At 47.1% G+C, this 20,919-nt stretch overlaps 1 protein-coding gene across 1 annotated transcript in view; it reads left to right on the top strand.

Moving 5' to 3' along the window:
• The window catches only part of MPHOSPH8 (M-phase phosphoprotein 8), a 32,898-nt gene extending 12,810 nt beyond the window's left edge, over nt 1-20,088 (top strand). Inside the window, exons 4-14 of the mRNA XM_044285951.1 lie at nt 7,922-8,018; nt 9,433-9,690; nt 9,830-9,961; nt 10,301-10,389; nt 10,956-11,096; nt 15,452-15,538; nt 16,173-16,324; nt 16,887-17,041; nt 17,378-17,505; nt 18,180-18,263; nt 19,339-20,088. Of these exons, the coding sequence (XP_044141886.1) occupies nt 7,922-8,018; nt 9,433-9,690; nt 9,830-9,961; nt 10,301-10,389; nt 10,956-11,096; nt 15,452-15,538; nt 16,173-16,324; nt 16,887-17,041; nt 17,378-17,505; nt 18,180-18,263; nt 19,339-19,380 (1,365 nt within the window). The 3' untranslated portion in view covers nt 19,381-20,088. The remainder of the gene's footprint in view (nt 1-7,921; nt 8,019-9,432; nt 9,691-9,829; nt 9,962-10,300; nt 10,390-10,955; nt 11,097-15,451; nt 15,539-16,172; nt 16,325-16,886; nt 17,042-17,377; nt 17,506-18,179; nt 18,264-19,338) is intronic.
• Nucleotides 20,089-20,919: the final 831 nt, after the last annotated feature.

Below are 20,919 nucleotides of genomic sequence, written 5' to 3'. Positions count from 1 at the left end.
CAAAAATTCAACTTTGGGACAAAAGTACATACTGGGGCAGATCCTTCATGTAAGCAAAATGTTCTGTGCAACAAAAAAAACTAGATACATGCATACCACACACGTTTACAAGTGCCTGTGTGAAGAAAAAAATAAAATTACACGTGCAAATAAGTCAGTATATATATTTATTCATTCATTCATTCATTCACAAAAAGTTGGGACACTAAACAAATCGTCAATAAAAACTGAATGCAATGATGTGGAGATGGCAAATGTCAATATTTTATTTGTAATAGAACGTAGATGACAGATCAAACGTTTAATCCGAGTAAATGTATCATTTTAAAGGAAAAATAAGTTGATTCAAAATTTCACGGTGTCAACAAATCCCCCAAAAGTTGGGACAAGTAGCAATAAGAGGCTGGAAAAAGTAAATTTGAGCATAACGAAGAGCTGGAAGACCAATTAACACTAATTAGGTCAATTGGCAACATGATTGGGTATAAAAAGAGCTTCTCAGAGTGGCAGTGTCTCTCAGAAGCCAAGATGGGTAGAGGATCACCAATTCCCACAATGTTGTGCAGAAAGATAGTGGAGCAATATCAGAAAGGTGTTACCCAGCGAAGAATTGCAAAGACTTTGCATCTATCATCATCAACTGTGCATAACATCATCCGAAGATTCAGAGAATCTGGAGCAATCTCTGTGCGTAAGGGTGAAGGCCGTAAAACCATACTGGATGCCCGTGATCTCCGGGCCCTTAAACGACACTGCACCACAAACAGGAATGCTACTGTAAAGGAAATCACAGAATGGGCTCAGGAATACTTCCAGAAACCATTGTCAGTGAACACAATCCACCGTGCCGTCCGCCGTTGCCAGCTGAAACTCTACAGTGCAAAGAAGAAGCCATTTCTAAGCAAGATCCACAAGCTCAGGCGTTTTCACTGGGCCAGGGATCATTTAAAATGGAGTGTGGCAAAATGGAAGACTGTTCTGTGGTCAGACGAGTCACAATTCGAAGTTTTTTGGAAATCTGGGACGCCATGTCATCCGGACCAAAGAGGACAAGGACAACCCAAGTTGTTATCAACGCTCAGTTCAGAAGCCTGCATGTCTGATGGTATGGGGTTGCATGAGTGCGTGTGGCATGGGCAGCTTGCATGTCTGGAAAGGCACCATCAATGCAGAAAAATATATTCAGGTTCTAGAACAACATATGCTCCCATCCAGACGTCATCTCTTTCAGGGAAGACCCTGCATTTTTCAACAAGATAATGCCAGACCACATTCTGCATCAATCACAACATCATGGCTGCGTAGGAGGAGGATCCGGGCACTGAAATGGCCAGTCTGCAGTCCAGATCTTTCACCTATAGAGAACATTTGACTCATCATAAAGAGGAAGGTGCAACAAAGAAGGCCCAAGACGATTGAACAGTTAGAGGCCTGTATTAGACAAGAATGGGAGAGCATTCCTATTTCTAAACTTGAGAAACTGGTCTCCTCGGTCCCCAGACGTCTGTTGAGTGTTGTAAGAAGAAGGGGAGATGCCACACAGTGGTGAAAATGGCCTTGTCCCAACTTTTTGGGGATTTGTTGACACCATGAAAATCTGATTCAACTTATTTTTCCCTTAAAATTGTACATTTTCTCAGTTTAAACTTTTGTTCCGTGATTTATGTTCTATTCTGAATAAAATATTAGAAGTTGGCACCTCCACATCATTGCATTCAGTTTTTATTCACGATTTGTATAGTGTCCCAACTTTTTGGGAATCCGGTTTGTATTATAAAAATGTATTTCTCGCCCAGTTTCCTTGGGGGACACAGAAGACCTTGGGGTATAGCTCATCTCCATAGGAGGCGTGACACTAAGTGAAAACTGTTAAGCCCCTCCTCCACAGCTATACCCTCAGCCTGGAGAGAGAGACTGCCAGTTTTTGCTTAGTGTCCAAGGAGGCAAGACACTCCCTGCTCTGCAGGGCTGTTTTCTCCTTTGTTGTTTTAAAATTTTTGATTTTTACTTTTTCTTTTCTTTTTGTTCCAGAATACGGGACAACAGAGACGCACTAGACCTCTCTGTTTCTCCCGGGGTTGAGCTGCGCCAGTGCCGGTCATCCGCACTGCTGCCTCCCCCACAGAAGGCAAGGTGGACCAGGGCAGCCCAGCTCCCCTGCATCCCGCCAGCGCAAGGGTCGCCCGCACGCCAAGCCCCTCTTCCAGCGTCCTGCCACTACGGTGCCAGTAGCTGAAGGGGCGACCCTGCTGGAACGGACCGAGGGTGAAGACATCTGTTGTGAGAGAGTGGCTTCTCCAGCCCTACGTCCCCTCCCTCCCCGGTCTCCTGCGTGACTGACCCCCATACTGGTAGCCTATCCGAGAGCGGAGAGGTGCAAGGTTTAGGCATTACCCATTGCTTTACCAAAGACAGATTTAAAATGTTTGTCTCTTATAGCAGAGTGGCTATAGGGTGGCCCTGCTGGACCTAGGGTGGTCCCTGGGGTGCCGCAAGGCGGCAATCTGCTCCCTCTCTTCCCCGCCATAGATCATACCGCTGGTGCAGGACGCGCGCAAAGAGGGGGCGCTTACCGGTGCGCTGCTCAGGACCTGCTGCCGCTCCTGACGGCATGGGTAATCCTGGGCGCCGCCAAAATTTAGTCCAGGCTTCGCGGCCTGCTGGCCCGCACCATCCGGTGCTCCTTCCTCGGGCCCCTGACTCTTCCAGGCCGCGGGGTGGGCACCCGCGGTCTGCATTGCATGTGCGCACTATGCTCTAACTAGGCCGGCCGACCATCCGTCCGGTTGGCCGGACGCCGCAACTTTGGGCCCAGACATCGCGGCCTACTGGGCCGCACCTCCACGCTCCTCTCGGGTCCCTGATTCTCCCGGCTGCCGGGTGGGCTCCCGCAGCCGGCATTGGATAGCGCTGTGTTCCAACAGGTCCCGGCCGGCCGTCGGTGCATTTCGGCCGGCCGGGGCGCTGCATGGTTTGTTCAGGCTTCGCGGCCTGCTGCGCACTTCCGGCGCTCGGGTTGGGCACCCGCGACCGGTACGGGGGCTTCCGCGGCCGGCTTAGGCCCGGCCGATACTTTAAATACTTGCGGCCCCGGTCAGCCGGGCGACGCTAAAATTTAGGCCCCGGCTTCACGGCCTACTAGGCCGCAACATTCTGGCCTCGGGGGGGGGGGGGGGGGGGCGGGAACTCTCCAGGCGCGGATTCTTCCCGCCTGGAGGTTCCCCCACCCCCAGGGGTTCGCTGCGCCGCCCCCAGGCCAGATGCCTGTTAACCCTTTGGGTACTGGCCGGCTCCTGAGGGCCTGTACGGCCTGTGCCCCTGTATGGTGGCCCCCTTTCTGCCTCAGGGAGGCTGTAATATAAATAATAATGATAATAAAAATAATAATAATAAAAATACTATTATTTTGTTTTAAATAACTGGACTTGTGGGCTGCGCAGGACGCGGCAGCCTCATCATTCAGTACTGCTGTCTGTATGCATGCCCCCCTCTCTTAGGCGGTGTGTCGTGTTCCCCGGCCGCGGCGCCTCCCAGGCGTTTTTTCTTGCCCTCTCCCGGGATTCGGCGCTGGCCAAGTGCATGCTGATTTTTTTATTTATTTATTTATTTTTATTTTTTTTTTCCTGACCAGACTTCGTCACCCACTCCAGTTCTGGTGGCTGCAGGTGCATGACCCTCCTTCCTAGGCGGAATACTGCACTCTCCCTGGCTGCGGCCTGGCCTCGTGCATGATCCCCCTTTTCTAGGCGGACTGCTGCACTCTCGCCGGATGCTGTGTTGGCCATATGCACGACCCCCTTCCACAGGCGGGACGCTGCACTCACTGGATTCGCTGCCGGCTATGTGCATGAACCCTTCCATAGGTGGAATATTGCACTCTTACCGGATACGGTGCTGGCCATGTGCATGAACCCCTTCCATGAGAGGTATACTGCACTCTCCCCGGATGAGGAGGTATACTGCACTTTCCCCGGTTACGGTGCCGGCCATGTGCACGTTCCCCTTCCATAGGCGGAACACTGGATTCGCTGCCGGCCATGTGCATGAAACCTTCCATAGGCGGAATACTGCACTTTCACCGGATACGGTGCCGGCCGTGTGCGTGAACCCCTTTCATAGGTACACTGCACTCTCACTGGATCCGTTGCAGGCCATCTGCATGACCGCCACCCCCCCCCCCCCCCCCCTTCCGTGGGCGGTGTGCCGCACTCACTGGATTCGCTGCCGGCCATGGACATGTCTCCTTTCCTCAGGCGACTTGTGTGCACTCTCATCCATGGCGGCGCTCTCACTGGATGCGTGGCTGGCCATGTGCATGACCCCCATTTCTGAGCATGCCCTCTAACTTGGGTGGAATGCTGGCACTTCCATTGGATACGGTGCTGGTCTTGTGCATGACCCCCCATTATTCCATGGGCGGCATTTTGCACGCTCACACGATCCACGGCTGTCCTTGTTTATGCTGTGCTGGACTGGTACACGTCCCCCTTCATTGGCGGAGTGGTGCACTCTCACGACATTCGGTGTTGGGTGGATTTTTGCACAATCACTTAATGATAGAATAACCTGTGCATGCCCCCTTTCACTAAAGTGGACCTTCCTGCGTTCTGCTGGATATGTGCGGCCATGGGCATGGCCCCCTTCTGGGCGGAGTATGGTATGCCCTACCTTTCCGGAGTAGGTACTGGCCTTGGCGTCCCCCCCTTTTTTTGGGCAGGCCTCTGCAGTGGTTGCCAGGTACATTTTCCCCCTTTTCTGGGCGGACTGTTTGCGTTCCATCGCATGCCGTACTAGTCTTGTGCATGACTACCTTTCGGGTTGCACTTTGCACTTCCATTGTTACGGTTGGACTCTGGCTGATTCTTTGCAGTGGGCGGACTTTCTTGTGCGCTCTATCCGTTGTTTGGGCCGTGTATGCCTTCTCTTCCCATAGGTGGGTTGGCCTTCTCACTGCTTACGGGGCTACTCGTCCGTATGCCCCCCTTTATCCTGAGATGTACTTTTTTCTCTTGGGATATGGTGCTTCCAGCAAGCCTTGCACTATTCTCTAAAGAGCTCATTCGGTCCAACTGTGTGGGCCTGAGGTGGTGTCCAACAAACAGCAGATGAATGCCCAATGTATTCAAGGTATATACCTTTTTTATAAGTAGACGGGCTCTACTTGTTCGCTACTGCACCTAGCTGGGTGGTACTCATTCCTTTCGTGGCCCTTCCGCCGGGGTGTGTTCGTGGTCCCTAGATACGTACCCATTCGTCCTCCCGCGGCATTGTTCCCCTGCGCTAGTGGTCACATGCTCGAGAGTGCTGTTGTCTGCAGCGCCTCTCGTATTCTTCGTTGGCTCGTGCAGGACTGCGATTCCCTTGCCTGCTGCAATTTCCTCCTCTTCGGATGCAGTGTGGTATGCGTCCTTCCTCTTGGCGCCTCTGCGCTTCTGTCTGATCTGCTGCCAGGTTCGGGCTGCTATTCTCTGGAAGGTCACCCAACTTCTCTTGGGTGCTCGATTACCCAGGTCCGGAGGACCTCCGCCTTGGGTTCTCCAAGGTATTCGCCTTCTGCGAGGCGGTGGACCGGGCGTCTCTCAGTGTAGCGGGTTCTGCTTTTCAGCTGGCCTATGGCTTCCCTGTTGCCCTCCCCTCCTCCTTTCGGTTGGAGGGTGTTATGCCGGCCTCTGTCTCCACTGCCTTATCTCGCCGGCTTTGTTTGGCTCCCGCTCGGTACGGATCGCTCCGATGTGGCTTCCCGCCGGACTTCAGAGGCTGTTCTTTCACTGTCCTCCCCTCTGGGGGAGAGCATGGTTGTTCATGTGGATGGTTCCGGTGTTCCTTTTGGCCTCGTGCTATCTCCCTGGTTCACACTGGCTGTATTAGCTGTGTGCCTATTTACCGAGTCTACCGCGTGCTGTCCTCCCGCTGAGTGCAGATTGCATGGTCCTGCTGTAGACTTGCCTTCTTGATAACTTGGGGGGACTGCCTTTTTCGATCCAGATTGTCCTTTGATCTCCCACACCGGGGCTGTACAACGTGGTTACATCAGCATGGACTTTTGCCTGTCTTCTCCTGGTCTCTGGCGGATCCTTTGGGTTCTTTCCATCTGTCCTCTGCTCCCCCACTCGGGTGGATACGGGACAACGTTGTTCGAGGGCCGACGGGGCTAGTTTTGTCGACCCTTCTGCCCGTGTTACTGGTCTGCGCCTGATCACATTGGGTTTTCGCCTGCTTGCCAGGCGACTCCAGCGGGTTCGCTACTGTCCACTCCTGGCTGTGTTTCGTCCAGGATCTGTCGTAAGGCTTAGGGTTTTTTGTATGGGGTTCTGTGGGGAGCTGTGCATTCCCCACTCTGAATTTCTCTCCCCATGGTTCTGTCGTTTACTTGGGGTGTCCAGTGTCGGCGCTGTTCTTCCTCTTCCAGCGTTCCCGGCCCTCTGGGCCTGTCATGACCTTCTTCCACAGAGTGGCTCTTTGGTTCCTCTGTACCGTTCCCTGGTACCGCCCTGGGAACTACACACTGAGCTCTTGGCGCTCCACTCTTTCCCTTGGTGCCGTTGTAGAAGTTCTCCCTACTCCTGCTGTCCTGTACAGTTGTGTTTTCTGTTGCCATCATGTCTGACGGGTGCCTGATGGGTGGCCCTTCGTGTTCTGTGCCCTCTGTCCTTTTCCAGGACGGGGCTGTTTCTCCATCCCGTCCCTTCCTTCTGAGGGTGGTATCTGCCTTCTTATCTACGAGGCTTTGGTCATCCCCTTCCCGTCTCCGGGAACGGCGCTTCACCGCTTGGAGATTGTTTGGGTTTGCAGTTATTCCTTGGAGATCTCCGGCTCTTGTCGGCGTTCGGTCTCTTGTGTTTCCAGGATGTCCGCGCAAAGGGTTGACTGCCTCCAGGGTGGCGTCCTTCGCTCTCTGTGTCTATTGCTGTGGTTACCGCACCAAGGGCAGGGTTCTGCTTTTGGTGTCACCGTTCATTTCACCAGAGCGGTCGGTGCCTCCTGGGCCGGAGGCATTGGGCTTCGGCCATGCATTTGGGCAAGGCGGCCACAGGTCTACCTTGCACGCCTTGACAAGTTCTACAGGGTGCATACTCTGACTTTGGCAGATGCTGCCTGCCCCGCCTGGGTTTGCGGGCGGCGGTTCATTGATGCCTTTCGGGTGCTTCACCTTGGTGCTGTGGTCCCTCCCCCTTTTGGACTGCTTTTGAACGTCCCAAGGTCTTCTGTGTCCCCCAAGGAAACTGGGCGAGAAAACGAGATTTTTGTATAACTTACCAGTAAAATCTCTTTCTCGCTCTTTCCTTGGGGGACACAGCACCCACCCATTCATTGTTTTTCTCTGTACAGTTTCCGAGTTTTTGTTACCCGTTGGGTAGTTGGCTTGTTGGTTCCTTGTTGGACTTTGCCTTTTCTCACTGCTTGGACACGCAACTGGCAGTCTCTCCAGGCTGAGGGTATAGCTGTGGAGGAGGGGCTTAACAGTTTTCACTTAGTGTCACGCCTCCTATGGAGATGAGCTATACCCCAAGGTCTTCTGTGTCCCCCAAGGAAAGAGCGAGAAAGAGATTTTACTGGTAAGTTATACAAAAATCTCGTTTTTTGTTTGTTACGAGCCGTTTTTTCCATACCTCTGACTGGCACACACACTGCATACAATACCACAGTTGGCCACCCATTATTTCTTTCAAGCCTTCTTGTTTGCCTTGTCCTGCAGCGCTCCCTACGCTGTAAACCACAGTCTGCGCAGTGACAGGTGATTTCTAATAATATTTCCTCCGGTGTCACCGCCAACACCCGATAACCGTTCTTGGTAAAGATGTCCTCAATGATAGATTTAGCCATTGCCTCCATGTGTTTTCTGTGCTTTTCATAATGCAAAAGTGCAGATGACAAGTATTTTTTGATTTTTTACTTTTTAACTACTTTATATCTTCACCAGAATAAAGAAGCAAAAAAATCTGAGCCGTCCAAAGAAAAGCCCAAAAAGAAGCATGACGTTGAAAAGGATGCAAGGAAGGAGCCAAAGGTGGTAAAAAGTAAGTTTACAACCAGACTTTTTCTCTCTTCTTTGTCCTCCTCAGATGTGGTAGCAAGAGAATTTTAACACGCCCGAAATTTTATTTTCATGGCTGCATTATCCATGTTTTTTTTTTCTATTCTGACAATAAGGCTCTGTTCACATTTGTTATGGCTGCCTTTCCTGCACGCTAATGCTAAAGTTAATGGATTAGTCCTGTGTACTGCCTCCATGTGCTAACTGAATGGACCAGACATGTCAGTCGTGTGATCTCCACGTCAGCTGACCCCCAGCATTCAGCTAGTAACTGGTGCTGGTGACATGCCAGAGGCAGATTATTCAGGACGCTATCCGGGCGTGTAACAGCAGAACCGTTGTGAATTGAAGAGCAGAACTAAAGTGTTTCCACCTACAGCAGTACATCTCCTCTGCTTCTGTGCAAGAGAAGGTCTTGCATTGCCAACCCCCCTTGCCCAAAGGTGGGGTCACACGTGCTGTTTTTGATGCAGTTGCCTCTATGTCCACATGTGATTGAAATGCTGTGGATTTGCTGTGCAGATTATTGGCAAATATACAGCCTTGTACAGTACCAGCAAAGAGGATGAGAGTTAAAAAAACTAATCTCAGACACATGCTGCGTTAAAAATCCACAGCCATTTCCAAGGCAAAAAACAGATGTAATACATGTGGTTTTTGTTGCAGAACTGGGAAAAACAGAAGCTTGCTTTTCTGGCATACATCTTGCCTGTCCCTGATGATCTCACTTCTGTGCCGAGGGACTCTGCTTCCAATACTGAAGCAGCGACTGCGCATGCACTGTAATTGTTCTGGAAGCAAAAGCAGAGCCTCCACGCTTGCGCTGCTGACCCAGAGCAACAGCACAGTCACGAATTTGGCGAGGCAGTATGTCTGGCCCGGTCAGTCTAGACAGGTAGATCTTCAACTGCAGGGGACAGCCCGTCGAATCGATTCGCTTATCCCTATTTACAGTGTTACTCAACTTCCTTAGGATAGGTCATCGATATCAAATCAGTTGCGGTCCGGCTCCCCTGCTAATCAGCTGTTTGAAGGGGTAGCGACGCTTGTGTGAACCCTGCTTTATCTTCAGCATTACCTGGGCATCGTTTTTTTTTTTTTTTCCTTTTTTCCCTTGGTGGTGCAGTATAGGTACAATTTCTTGTTTCATTCGCTTGAATGGGGCGAGCAGTTGTCATTACACTGTACCACCTTTACAAAGGAGAGGACACCCAGGTAATTTTGAAGAGGACCACTGCCCCTTGAAACAGCTGATTAGTGGGGGGCCAGGAGTCAGAGCTCAGCAGATCTGATATTAATGATCTATCCTTTTAAATGGTATGCATCATAAAACATTTAAGTTTTCCTAAGAAAATCTAAAACTATAGTTCAAAGCGTTTTTTATTTTATTATATTAGATACCAAGGAACAGAAAGTTGTGTATGATGCCTTCACAATATCTGCTGAGGACCGGGAGGAGTGTATGGAGAGTACGAAGAAGAAAGAAGACACAGCCTTTGACTATAGACTTAATTCAGAAGATAAGATGAAGGATATGAAATCAACCTTAAAAGAGAGAAGAAGTACACAAGATGAGGCCGATTCCTGGACATTTGGAACATCAGAAGGAGATCAGGAGGTTATGGATACCATGTGTCATCTGCAGGAGAGCTCGGGTATGTCGCATGCTGTTTTCCCTGACCTTAGGAAAAACCATCCAAACAAGCTATATGGATAATTATGTACATAAACCAGTGTCCACACCCTTCCGTTTCATAGACTCCAATACATTAATGCTACTGTTGTGTATTGCAGGCGCTTTGGACAGCAGGTCGCATATCATGGGTGTGGGAATGGACCTGCAGTTGGAGTGGATGACGCTGGAGGATTTTCAGAGGCACCTTGATGGATCTGATGAAATTATCCCAAAAGACCCAATCTCCAATAGTATGTTTTACCTACAAATGCCTCTTAATAAATGCGTTGCATCTTGTGCTGTCTGCGCTGTAAACTGAAATCTACCATATGAGCATTCATAGGTTTCAGATATATTTTATGTCATTGTACCCGAGTAAGTTATTGTAAATGTGTTGCCCCTCGGTGCCTTTTCTGCCCACTTAAAAAAATAAAAAATAACAAGCAAACAAGAAAAAAAACAACTGTAAAGTCTAACCTTTTTGCACTGATTGCACTCTGGGCAAAAATTTTTGACTTTTATATGCCTTTTTTGTGCATATATCCAACATAATTTTCATTTTTATTTTTTTTTTTTTTCTTTTCCAATAGGCGCATTGAAAGAAGCCGTAAAAAACAGTGACTACTTGACTGTAAAATATGCACTTAATTCCAAAGAATCGTATAACTTGGACCTAGTGGTAAGTTACCTGGTTGTTGTTCTATCCACTTTGTTTATAGTAATAGAGAGTATAACGCTGGGTAACATCGTGGATGTGTGTTTCAGCATGTGGAGAAAAGCTGCATGACTGATGCAAGTATAACCATATGATCAGAATTTCTGTTATAGTTGCAAGTCGCCCGTACCTTTTTTAAATTGCAGGGAAATACTGAGGTCACTTGCTTATCACACTGTTGTGACAATTTGCCCTTGTGCATATTATATGCATGGAACCTCATGATGCCTACACATGTCACAGTTTTTAACTCGTGATGTGCTACTCTTTTGTGGGATAAATATAGAGGTCTACTCAATTATGAATTGCACATAGTAAAGCATGGAGGCTCCACGGAAGGATGTATTATGTGCTCTTAGGCACCCTGTATTTAATGTTCCTTTATATGCCACCACCGTATTCTCTGCTGCCTTCAATGCCTTCACATTATGACATGCAGTGGGCCTTGCTATAATTTTTATTCCTTCCTAGGAATTCTTTGAGGGAAGAGCTACACAGTGTTAACTTTCAGCTTGCTTTTTCCATTGTAGGATGCAAGTGGGATGACTCTAGTCATGATGGCTGCGGCTGCAGGGCAGGATGACATTTTAAGGCTTCTGATAAAGAAGGGAGCAAAAATCAATTCCAGGCAGAGGAACGGGACGACAGCCCTAATTCATGCAACTGAAAAAGTAGGTGTTGTTCATTGATGTACCAGGTTTAACACGGGAGAATCCAGTTGTATTGTTTTCTCTACGAACATGCTGGGTTCCTACTGAAGACTAATTAGATAATGTAGATAATGGGTTAAAGGAGTTCCTCGCTCGAGTCATTGGGGGAACTCAGAAGAAAGTGGGTGTAGCTGCTGCCCCTAGGGGGCGACACGAAGCAGAAAGTGTGAGCACCTCCTTTCAGCTGTAGCTCTCCTGCAGACACTGAGCTAATCTGTTTTCACTTAATGTCCATAGAAGGCCTTCTACCTTTTTGATTGAGGGAGACCAGCTGCTCTTCCTTCCTCAAGGAGGCAAGGAGGTACGGCAGACCACCAAATCTGCTTTACCTGGTTAGAGAATGCATTCTCTTTCTTAAGTCCCCTTTTTTCCAGTGTAGGTTCCCTTTAACAAAGGGCAGCATGCTGACCCGGCTTGCTTTGGGCAGAAGACTTCAGAGATGGAAGCATACACTTCCCGTGGAGTGATCCAGTTCACCCTCACTTCTGTACCAACCTATTAAACTAATAGAGGCTGCTTGCGGTCTAAAGGCTGCCCAGCAGTGTTTCCTGACTCCTGCTACATGCCTTGTTCGGGGAAGGGGCCCACACCTCCTGGCTCCTTCTCTTTTGCGGACACCAGTGCTTGAGTCTTGCACAGCTTGGATTCCTGCTACTGTCCCAACATGTTAAACTGGGGCTGGGGGTTAGTTGACGTTCCCCAAGCAACCACACCATCCGCTTCAGTAGGCCTCCTTCAGTGTAACGTGTATTAGTGCCTCGTCTTGATAAAGTATATGACAAGCCTCAGTGGCTCTGCATGGATCTGGCAAGCCAAATGATCACTTATGTTAGGCTGAGTAATTCTGCTGTTGCTGGATACTGTCTCGGGCATATGCAGTTCTGGCTAGTCCCTTTTAATAGGGAAGTGACTGTATTCTTAAATCAAGTATTCAGTGAACTTTTGCAGTTCAGATGTGCTCTCCATAGGCAGAGTAAGGGCTCATACACACTACTGTATGCCCTCCGAGACATACGGTCCGTGAGCGGGCCAGATCTCCCGGAGCGGCATACATCATAGGTTACTATGATACTGTGCGCATCGGGCTGCCTGCTGGACTATTGTCCTGCACTCATATGATCATAGTCCGGTGGGGGGCCCGATACGCACAGTATCATAGTAACCTATGATGCTGTGTGCACGATGTATGCCGCTCCGGGACATATGGCCCGCTCACGGACCGTATGTCTCGGAGGGCATACGGTCGTGTGCATGAGCCCTAATGGTGCTGTTCCTGGATGTTTTTCCTGGCAAGCGGGCACAGTCTGTGATGCACCAGGCAGCTGCATTACCCTCTTCATTCGCAGTTTAGTTGCTGCTCTCCTTGTTTGTGCAGCCTTGCGAACACCAGTCATTGTGTAGTGATTGTATTATTGTTGGTCCCTCTATCTCATATTTGCCACCAGGCATTGTGGGGGCCAGACCCCCACATTTCTACCTTACAAAGATAGTCATGGTACTTCTACAAGCTGCTGTTCACACATTGCTTCACACTTATGTGCTGCAGCCAGCCAAACTGCTCCCTCACTCAGGCTGAGTCTTCGTCCTGACCTGGACACTAGGCACAGTATGACTACACTGTTATGGCACGTTCCTGTAGACAAAGTAATGGGGTGCTAGCTAGTCCTCTTTTCCTCAAAGGGCAGCTGTACTACTACAACTTCTGGACAGCAGCATGGTCGTTTTGCTTACACAGTATCTGATATTAGTGCAGATAACAGACTGCTGCTTTTCCCCCTACATGTTATGGTCACCACTACCATTCAGGTCACTTCATCTGCCATGGCAAAGACCAGTGTGTTCCTGTGATTGCCACTTTCTTAGTTTCTTGGTTAGCAGTACACTGTTGCTATAGCCATATTGTCACCTTCTACGACAGAGTGATTACACCGTTGCAGAGTATCCTCGTTTATGCCAGCATATTTGGTATGTTGTCATTGTATTCCAGTGATGCTATTCAGGCTCCTGCCTGCACCCATATCTCTCCTCAGATGGTCTGAACACTATCAGTGTCTTTGGCTGAGTCTGCCTTATTTGGATTGCCCTTCCCAGCTCATCGTGGACAATCTGACTCATACCACTTTGGTGGCTGTCCATCACATCTCGCATCTCATCTTCTCCCTTTTCAGGACTCGGATGATATGTATATATGTGTGTGTGTGTATATATGGACTCTCGGACAAGGCTGCCTACCGAAATATGATGAGAAAAAAGCTGCCCAGATATTCCTTCATATTTAGCTTTTTTTATTTCAGGCTTCTAGCAGTCAATTAGGTCATCATTTTTCAACCTCAAACTCAGGTTTTCCTTTCATGATGGTCAGGCCTCCCCAGAATTTATGGAGCATATAGACTCATTCCTTTTTTGGTAGTCTTGCATCAGTTTTTACTTTTGCTGTATTTCTGAAGAGTGCCCCTCAGATTTTTAGACTATGCTTTCTAGCATTCATACTTGCTCTACAGTGCTCCAGACTAAAAAAAAAAAAATATCAAGGAGTCATTGGCTCCTAAGCTCCCAAAAATCTAGTCGCCAAATTTAAATTGCATATAATTATGGTATAATAAAAAAAAAAAATAAGTCTTACCTTATGTAGTTGCCCATTTGTCTCTCTTTTTGATTCGTCGTTCTAACCCCATCAATCTTGAGGAGTTGTGCACTAATTTCTATGAACTCTCAGACTAGCCCGATTCGCGTTGCTGATCATGCTTCCTTCATACCTGGGTGCTGGGCCTTGGTTCATTCGCTTCCAGTCCTCCGCTGCTTGTCTTGTTTCTCCATGAAAACTTTTATCTTGATGCCTCTGCAGCCAATCACTGGCCACAGTGGAGATCTGCTCGCCTTGCATCACATGACCATTTAACATAATGCAAGGGAAGCAGTGGTTAGTTATTGGCTGTAACGGCGTCAAACAGGAAGTTTTCATGAAGGGACTCAAGACAAGCAACGGAGGTGGGGGAGCAAATGAGCCAGGACCCAGCACTGGGGATCAGGTAAGTATGATCACAACAAAGGTCCTGCCAGTCTCAGAAATTAGTCACAGAGCGCTCTCCGTGCACCACCCCTCACACTCTGCTTCCTGGGATGTTTTAATCCCTTGTCCTATTTACTTCTAATAGATCTCTATCAGGGTGAATAGGACTTCACACTCTCCCTGCTGCCCTGTGCATAGTGCACACAGCAGCAGGGAACCTATCATGGCAGCCAGGGATTCAGTAGTTTCCTGGCTGCCATGGTAACCGATCGGAGACCCACGATTACACTGATGGGGCTCCGATCGGAACTGCCACTGCACCACAAATGGGGAGGGGACCCTGTGGCCACTACCACCAGTGAATATAACAATGGGGGTGTTGGGGGCTTACTGCACCAATGAATATAATTAACACATTAATTTAAGTGTAGGCAGCGGTATCACATACCTGGCACCCGCCCTCTGACATGCGGCACCTGAGGGGTTAATTGCCGGGGATCGCAGCACCATGTTATAGAGGGCGGGTGCCGGGTATGTGATCCCGCTGCCTACACTTGGCGCAGTGGCCACAGTCCCTCCTCCCCTGTGCTGCTGAGGAGAACATGGCTCGTGATTAGAGCAGCACTTGCCATGTTCACAAACAGATACTGTACAGTATCGTTAAATGGTAAGAGCGGGTATCGTATCGATACCACTCGCAAACTTTAGTCTTGTCGCCATCTGCAAATTTTAAGACGCATTGTCGACCGTTTTGATTGCCTTCTGGAGGGCTGCTCTAGGGCAGTGTTTCCCAACGAGTGTGCCTCCAGCTGCCTCCGCTGGTGGAGCTTGTGTTTCCGGGTCTGTGGCATTTCAGACGCCTCATACCTAGACATCATTCTGGAAGTTTTTAAGTTTTATTGCTGCAATTCTCCTCTTTCAGGCTTTTTGGTTAGTCTGGATCTTTCTGTCCAGACTCCCTGGCATCGCCAGACCCATCCAATTTGACAGGACACCACAGCTCACCAGTGTGGTCTTCATTTATCACACTTCTATGGTGACACGGATGATGGCTCTATAGGCAGCGCTTCAATTGTGGGTTATTCCTCAAGGACCAGCCATACAAGGTCCCCTTTCACTTACATCTTCAGTGGGGACTAAAAAAAATGTTTTCATGCTTTTGCTCCCTCTTCATGTTCGGTTTTCCTTACTTCTTCTGCCATTCGTTCTCTGTTGTGATAAGCAGGTCCAGAGCTTCTAGTGTCTCAATATTGGCGATTCTGCATCTTGTGAATGCTGTCCAACTTTTGTCGTCTTTCTCATTTAGAATCACCTGACAACAGTGGCTCTGCTATTGGAAGCCGGGGCTTTTGTGAATTTACAACAAGTGACTGGAGAAACTGCTCTGATGAAGGTATTTTGTGGCTTTTAAGAAAACTCTCTTGTAGCCTTTACATTATTCATAGATTTCTTTACACTTCATTTGTGGAACTGCTGGAGGTCAGTGCGGAGCATAATGTAGGGTGTAATTCTAGGAACGCCTCCTTATATATTCTCATCATGAGCTTATGAAGAAAAACCTCCTTATCCATGTGTGATCTATGCATGTTCTCATTGCTGCCATTAGCTCCTTCCCATACTGCAGCTTTGCTCACTGTTGTATTCTCCTCAGCCAAATGTCTCCTACTTGTACTTCCCAATGACCAGGGAATCCTGCATTGCGCTGTTTTTCTCTGTTTTATACTTCATGGAAATGTGTGAATAAATTTGCAACCAGGCTTGACCAGTCACCTTGACAAGAGGTTCTGTCCCTTGCTCTGATACTGTAGTACTGATTGTGAGTAGGGCCGCACCAGTTGTCGGTTTATTACACGGTTCCATACTGCTGTGCAGAGATGCTCCATGATTGATATTGCGCCAGGATCGCCGGCAGGTCTCTTGTCTCCTGCGCAGTAACACTTGCAGAAATTACTGTTATAAAGATGTCACATCGAAGAGACCCAATGTCCTATATAACAAAATGTGTTCTTTTCTTCTTGTCTCTTCAGTCTTGTAAAAAGGGAAATGTTGATGCTGTGCGACTCTTGATAGAACATGGTGCTGACTGTAATATACTGACTAAGCACCAGAACAATGCTTTACAGTTCGCTAAACAAAGCGATAATACCGTCTTTGAGTTACTTAATGGCCATTTGCAAAAGTAAGTATTGTGTTCCTGTTGAGTACACAGGGTTTAGGATTCCTCATTCTACCTACAGGTCATCTGGATGTCCTAGCATAGGGTCCCCACACATCCAGAGCTGAGAGCGCTAAAAGGCAGCAGCTCTCGCTCTGATAGACTCAAGCCATCCTTCGCAATAGCGGTCATGTAACTACATTTCTCCTGCAGTGGGGGCTGTAGGCGAATCTTCCACAGTCAGTTAATTCAGCTCTTTTCTTGCAGTCTTGGGTGCTGGAATGAAAGTGTGGACTAACAAAGGACAACTACCCTCTCCCCGACCTAACAGAGTATCCCATAACAGTGTTCCCAAACTCTAGTTCAGAGAACCTTGGTTTACATACCGATGAGGACTGGGAAGCTGGCATTGCCTGTTATTTTGAGAAAAGTAAAGCCAGGAATAGATATGATACATGTGATTTGTAAATCTAGATATGATTGTATCTTCTAATCTTGTATAATCCCTTTAACTAAACATTTTTATTTTTTATTTTTATTTATTTTTTTATATCATGTGTCTAATCATAAGAAATTCTTTTCTCAGGCTCTCCAGAGTGGTAGAAGATGCGATAAAGGATTATTTTGAGGACCGTCTTGTGGTGCTCGAGCCGGTTTTCCCAATTGCCTGTCACAGGCTTTGCGAGGGACCAGATTTTTCTTTAGATTTTAATTATAAACCCCCGTTTAACATACCAGAAGGTAACTACACGGTCACTACATACAGTGCTTTTCTTTTGGTGTTGCAGCTACGTAACCTTTTACAGACGCTTAATTTATCAGTGCGTGACAGAGAAGCTAATCAATATGTCTCAATGTTAATAGGTAATGAATGCATTATCATGACCTAGGCAAAAAAAAGTATAGTTTAAAGTATTGTCTAAAACCGTAACCAATACGGGGTAGTTGTACAAACTTCAGTCTAGTTGAGCTGTAACGTGAGTAGACCTATCCTTGTCTATATTTATGTACAGGTTAATTGATCTGGTTTTGGGTTATCGTGGTAAAATATTTTCTTCTTTGCCTTTTTACTTTTAGAATCTGGAATTCTTTTGTTTGTTTTTCATGCAAACTTCTTTGGTATGGAAGTGGTGGTTCGGCTCTGTGGGCCGTGCAGCGTCCAGGCTGTGGTGCTGAATGACAAATTCCAGCTTCCAGTATTTTTGGTGGGTAAATGCAAAAAAAACTTAAATATACCCTTCGTGTATATCCTTAAAATTGATCTGTCAGGTCTCCAATGCTAACCTATCTTATGGCAGCAAAGGATAGAGGAGGAGACACTGAGCTTGAGGATATATAGTTTCCCATTATTATTTTGATTTAGTATTTTCATGTTTAGGAGCCTGTGAGTTCTGTTTCCTTTGCACACACATAAAGCCAGTGAGTCCTGTGTCCTCCACCCACACAGTCAGTGAATCCTAGATCCTCCACCCATGCGTAGAGCCAGTGAGTCCTGTGTCCTCCACCCAGTCAGTGAATCCTACATCTTCCACCCGTGCGTAGAGCCAGTGAGTCCTGTGTCCTCCACCCAGTCAGTGAATCCTACATCCTCCACCCGTGCGTAGAGCCAGTGAGTCCTGTGTCCTCCACACAGAGCCGGTGTCCTACTTTCCCAGCCCATGCACAGTGATAGGCAGCTTTTGGACAGAGAACGCTGTTAATCACTGAGAAAGCAGGACTCACAGGCTATAGCTTTATAGATGAAAATAAAAGTTCTAGAGAACTATATATATATATATATATATATATATATATATATATATATATATATATATATATATAATATTTATTTTCAGTCATATTGTACAGATACCTGATGCTCTCTTATCTTGTTTTACAGGATGCTAACTTTATTTATTCCTTCAGCCCTGTCCCTGGCGCTAATAAACTTTGTATAAGACTATCTGAGGTACCTACTGCAAAGGTGAGTTGCTGTCACATGACCTTTTTGAGTTCATGTTGCCAGACAGTCCTTGAGTTTACAGTTCAGTGTATGTTCAGCTGAAAGTTGTCCTAGCAACAACTTGCGATGGAAGTAGAGTACAGAGCCTGTTAAGCAGTTTTTGGCAATTCTAGATCTGCTTAAAATAACATCTTTTACAGTCTACTGTCCTGGGTTTTCAGGTACTAACCAACCACCAGTGTGTGTGCTGTTTTGCCAGATATCATAGCGCAACTCAGCCATGTCCTCCGCACTGTACCTTTTTGAGGTGCACTCTTGTTTTCTCCTCTTATTCGCTGTCTTAAAGATAGACAAGTGAAGGCCATGACCACTTGTGAGGTGGAATCCAGAGTGTTCAGTCTGACATGAAGTCATTTTTTTGGATCACATATTACTATCTCTGAGACCAAATGGTCCAAAAATGTGGTGAAAAATCAAGCCACAGTGTTTTTACATGTTCCTTTTTTATTAGTGTTAAAGGTCTTCACTGGGTTAAAGATATTGATGACCAGTCCTCAGGATAGGTCAACAATACCAGATTGGTAGGAGTCAGACACGGGCTGTTTTTGGCTATATACCTAGAACTATACTATATAACTATACAGTGTAAGGAGCTGAAAGCAGATAGCCCTGTATACTGTGTACAGGCCGTTCCAGGGTACAACAGATCAGCTCCCATTCAAATGAATGGGATCTGAGCTTCATTATGCTGGTGCTGGAAACGACAGTGTGGGTAATCTTCTGCTTCATACTCTTCTAGTATCCAGCGCAGAGGCAGCCTGAAACAGCTTAGTGGGGGTGTCGGATCCCCATCAGTGTGATATTGGAGACCTAGCCTAGTTCATCAGTGTTTGTACCCTGGAGAACAACCTCTTTATTCTCCTAGATATGTCACCTTTTCCCTCCTTTATCACCAAACGGAACATTAAAATTGACCATGTTGTTAGTGATGTCATTATTACAGATCTTGTATCACCAGTTATATTAGGAGGGCTCTTCACCACATTGCAGCTACTGATGCATGTGCTGCATACTAATGATCCTTTTTACTTTTTAGGTGAAGCTGCTGATTTGTGCGTACAGAGTACAGCCGCGTTAACTGAAGAGCATGGCGCCCTCTCCATTTTATGGACTGCACGTCCACTGCAACAATAAAAAAAAAAAGGGCATGTCTGGCAGGACGGCCCATCCTCCCCCCGCCGTGATTTTACTAGACGTACCATGTACAGTAGAATATTTTATTTGAAGGTCATTCCTGTTAACGTTTCTGTGCTGTGGTGCCGGGGTTCACGTTAGTTTTGATCTTGTGTGTCAGTACAAAGATCCCTGTAACACAGAAATCTCCAATGAACTGACTGAGCAGCTGTTTTTTTTTTTTGTTTTTTCTTTTGTTAACCCTTCCCCCATCCAGTATTGTGGCGTATTCCTTTCGGCTGTCTCAAAGCGTTTCCATACTCTTCTGCTACCTGCACGTCAGTGATGTGACTTATGGCCTCTGCTGCTGATAAAGGAAAATTCATCATCTTTGCTGAAACATTTTGCACAGACAGAAATGTTGCTCTTTGACTGAGGTGGATGAGGCGACAGCTCTGTCAGATGCAAGGCTGTGTACAGAAGGATGGTTGCCTGTGAATGCTCGTGGTTGGCCCTGCAGTTGTGCGAGTGAATAGGACTTGTATACATAAAGATGACTTCTCATCTTGGCCCTTTATCACATGTAATGTTAAAATATTTCCACAATGTGGAATAATGCATTATAGTGTCTGTATTTTGCAGCTTCCTATCTAATAAAATATAGAGGATGATATTTAATGTTACTTGCTGTAATTAAGTAAAAGTTTTCATTTAAGGCCTCATGCACACGACCGTTGATTGTGCATTGGGGACCGCAAATTTGCGGTCCCCAATGCACGGGCAACAACCATGCGGATTCCACAGACGGATCCAGACCCATTCGACTTGAATAGGTCTGTAGTCCTTCCACACCTGCAAAAAACTGCTGCGAGGGACGAACAGAAACCCCACAGAAGCACTCTGTAGGGGTTCCGTGCCTCCATTCTACACCGACCTTCCGGATTGTGGACCCATTCAAGTGATGTGGTGAGCACATGGCCGGTGCCCACATATTGCAGACCCACTGTGTGCATAAGCCCTAAAACTGATAATAATTACCTTTTTTGATGTTGCTAACAAAATGAGATTTGACCTCTCAAGGAGACTGGAGGCCTCATGCTATCAATTTCAAGATGGCTTACTGCAGACTGACAAATTCAGTGTATCCCCCTGCATATTGTTCATTATATATCTCCTGGTCCACAAGTGGAGGTGGTGCCTGTGGGTATGAGGTAGTAAGGCTGGCATTACAATGGGCTTTTCTCTTTTCTTTCAAACATTACACTAAATGCTGTTCTCGATGCACTCAGTAGATGGATAAGGGTTCTCCTAGGTTACCCTTTTTATGTCAGACTACACATCCTGTAGAAATGCATAAGCATGCTGCACATTAAATTGCAAGAAGGAAAAAAATAAATGGTAAAACTTTTTTTGTACTTACCGTCAAATCTCTTTCTCTTCTGTTCATTGGGGGACACAGGCTTGACCATGGGTATAGCTGTTGCCACTAGGAGGCGGACACTAA

Source organism: Bufo gargarizans, chromosome 3, assembly GCF_014858855.1.
Source record: "Bufo gargarizans isolate SCDJY-AF-19 chromosome 3, ASM1485885v1, whole genome shotgun sequence".
NCBI classification, from domain to species: domain Eukaryota; kingdom Metazoa; phylum Chordata; class Amphibia; order Anura; family Bufonidae; genus Bufo; species Bufo gargarizans.
The sequence above is the reverse complement of the archived record's forward strand: the minus strand, read 5'-3'. Positions and strand labels throughout refer to the sequence as shown.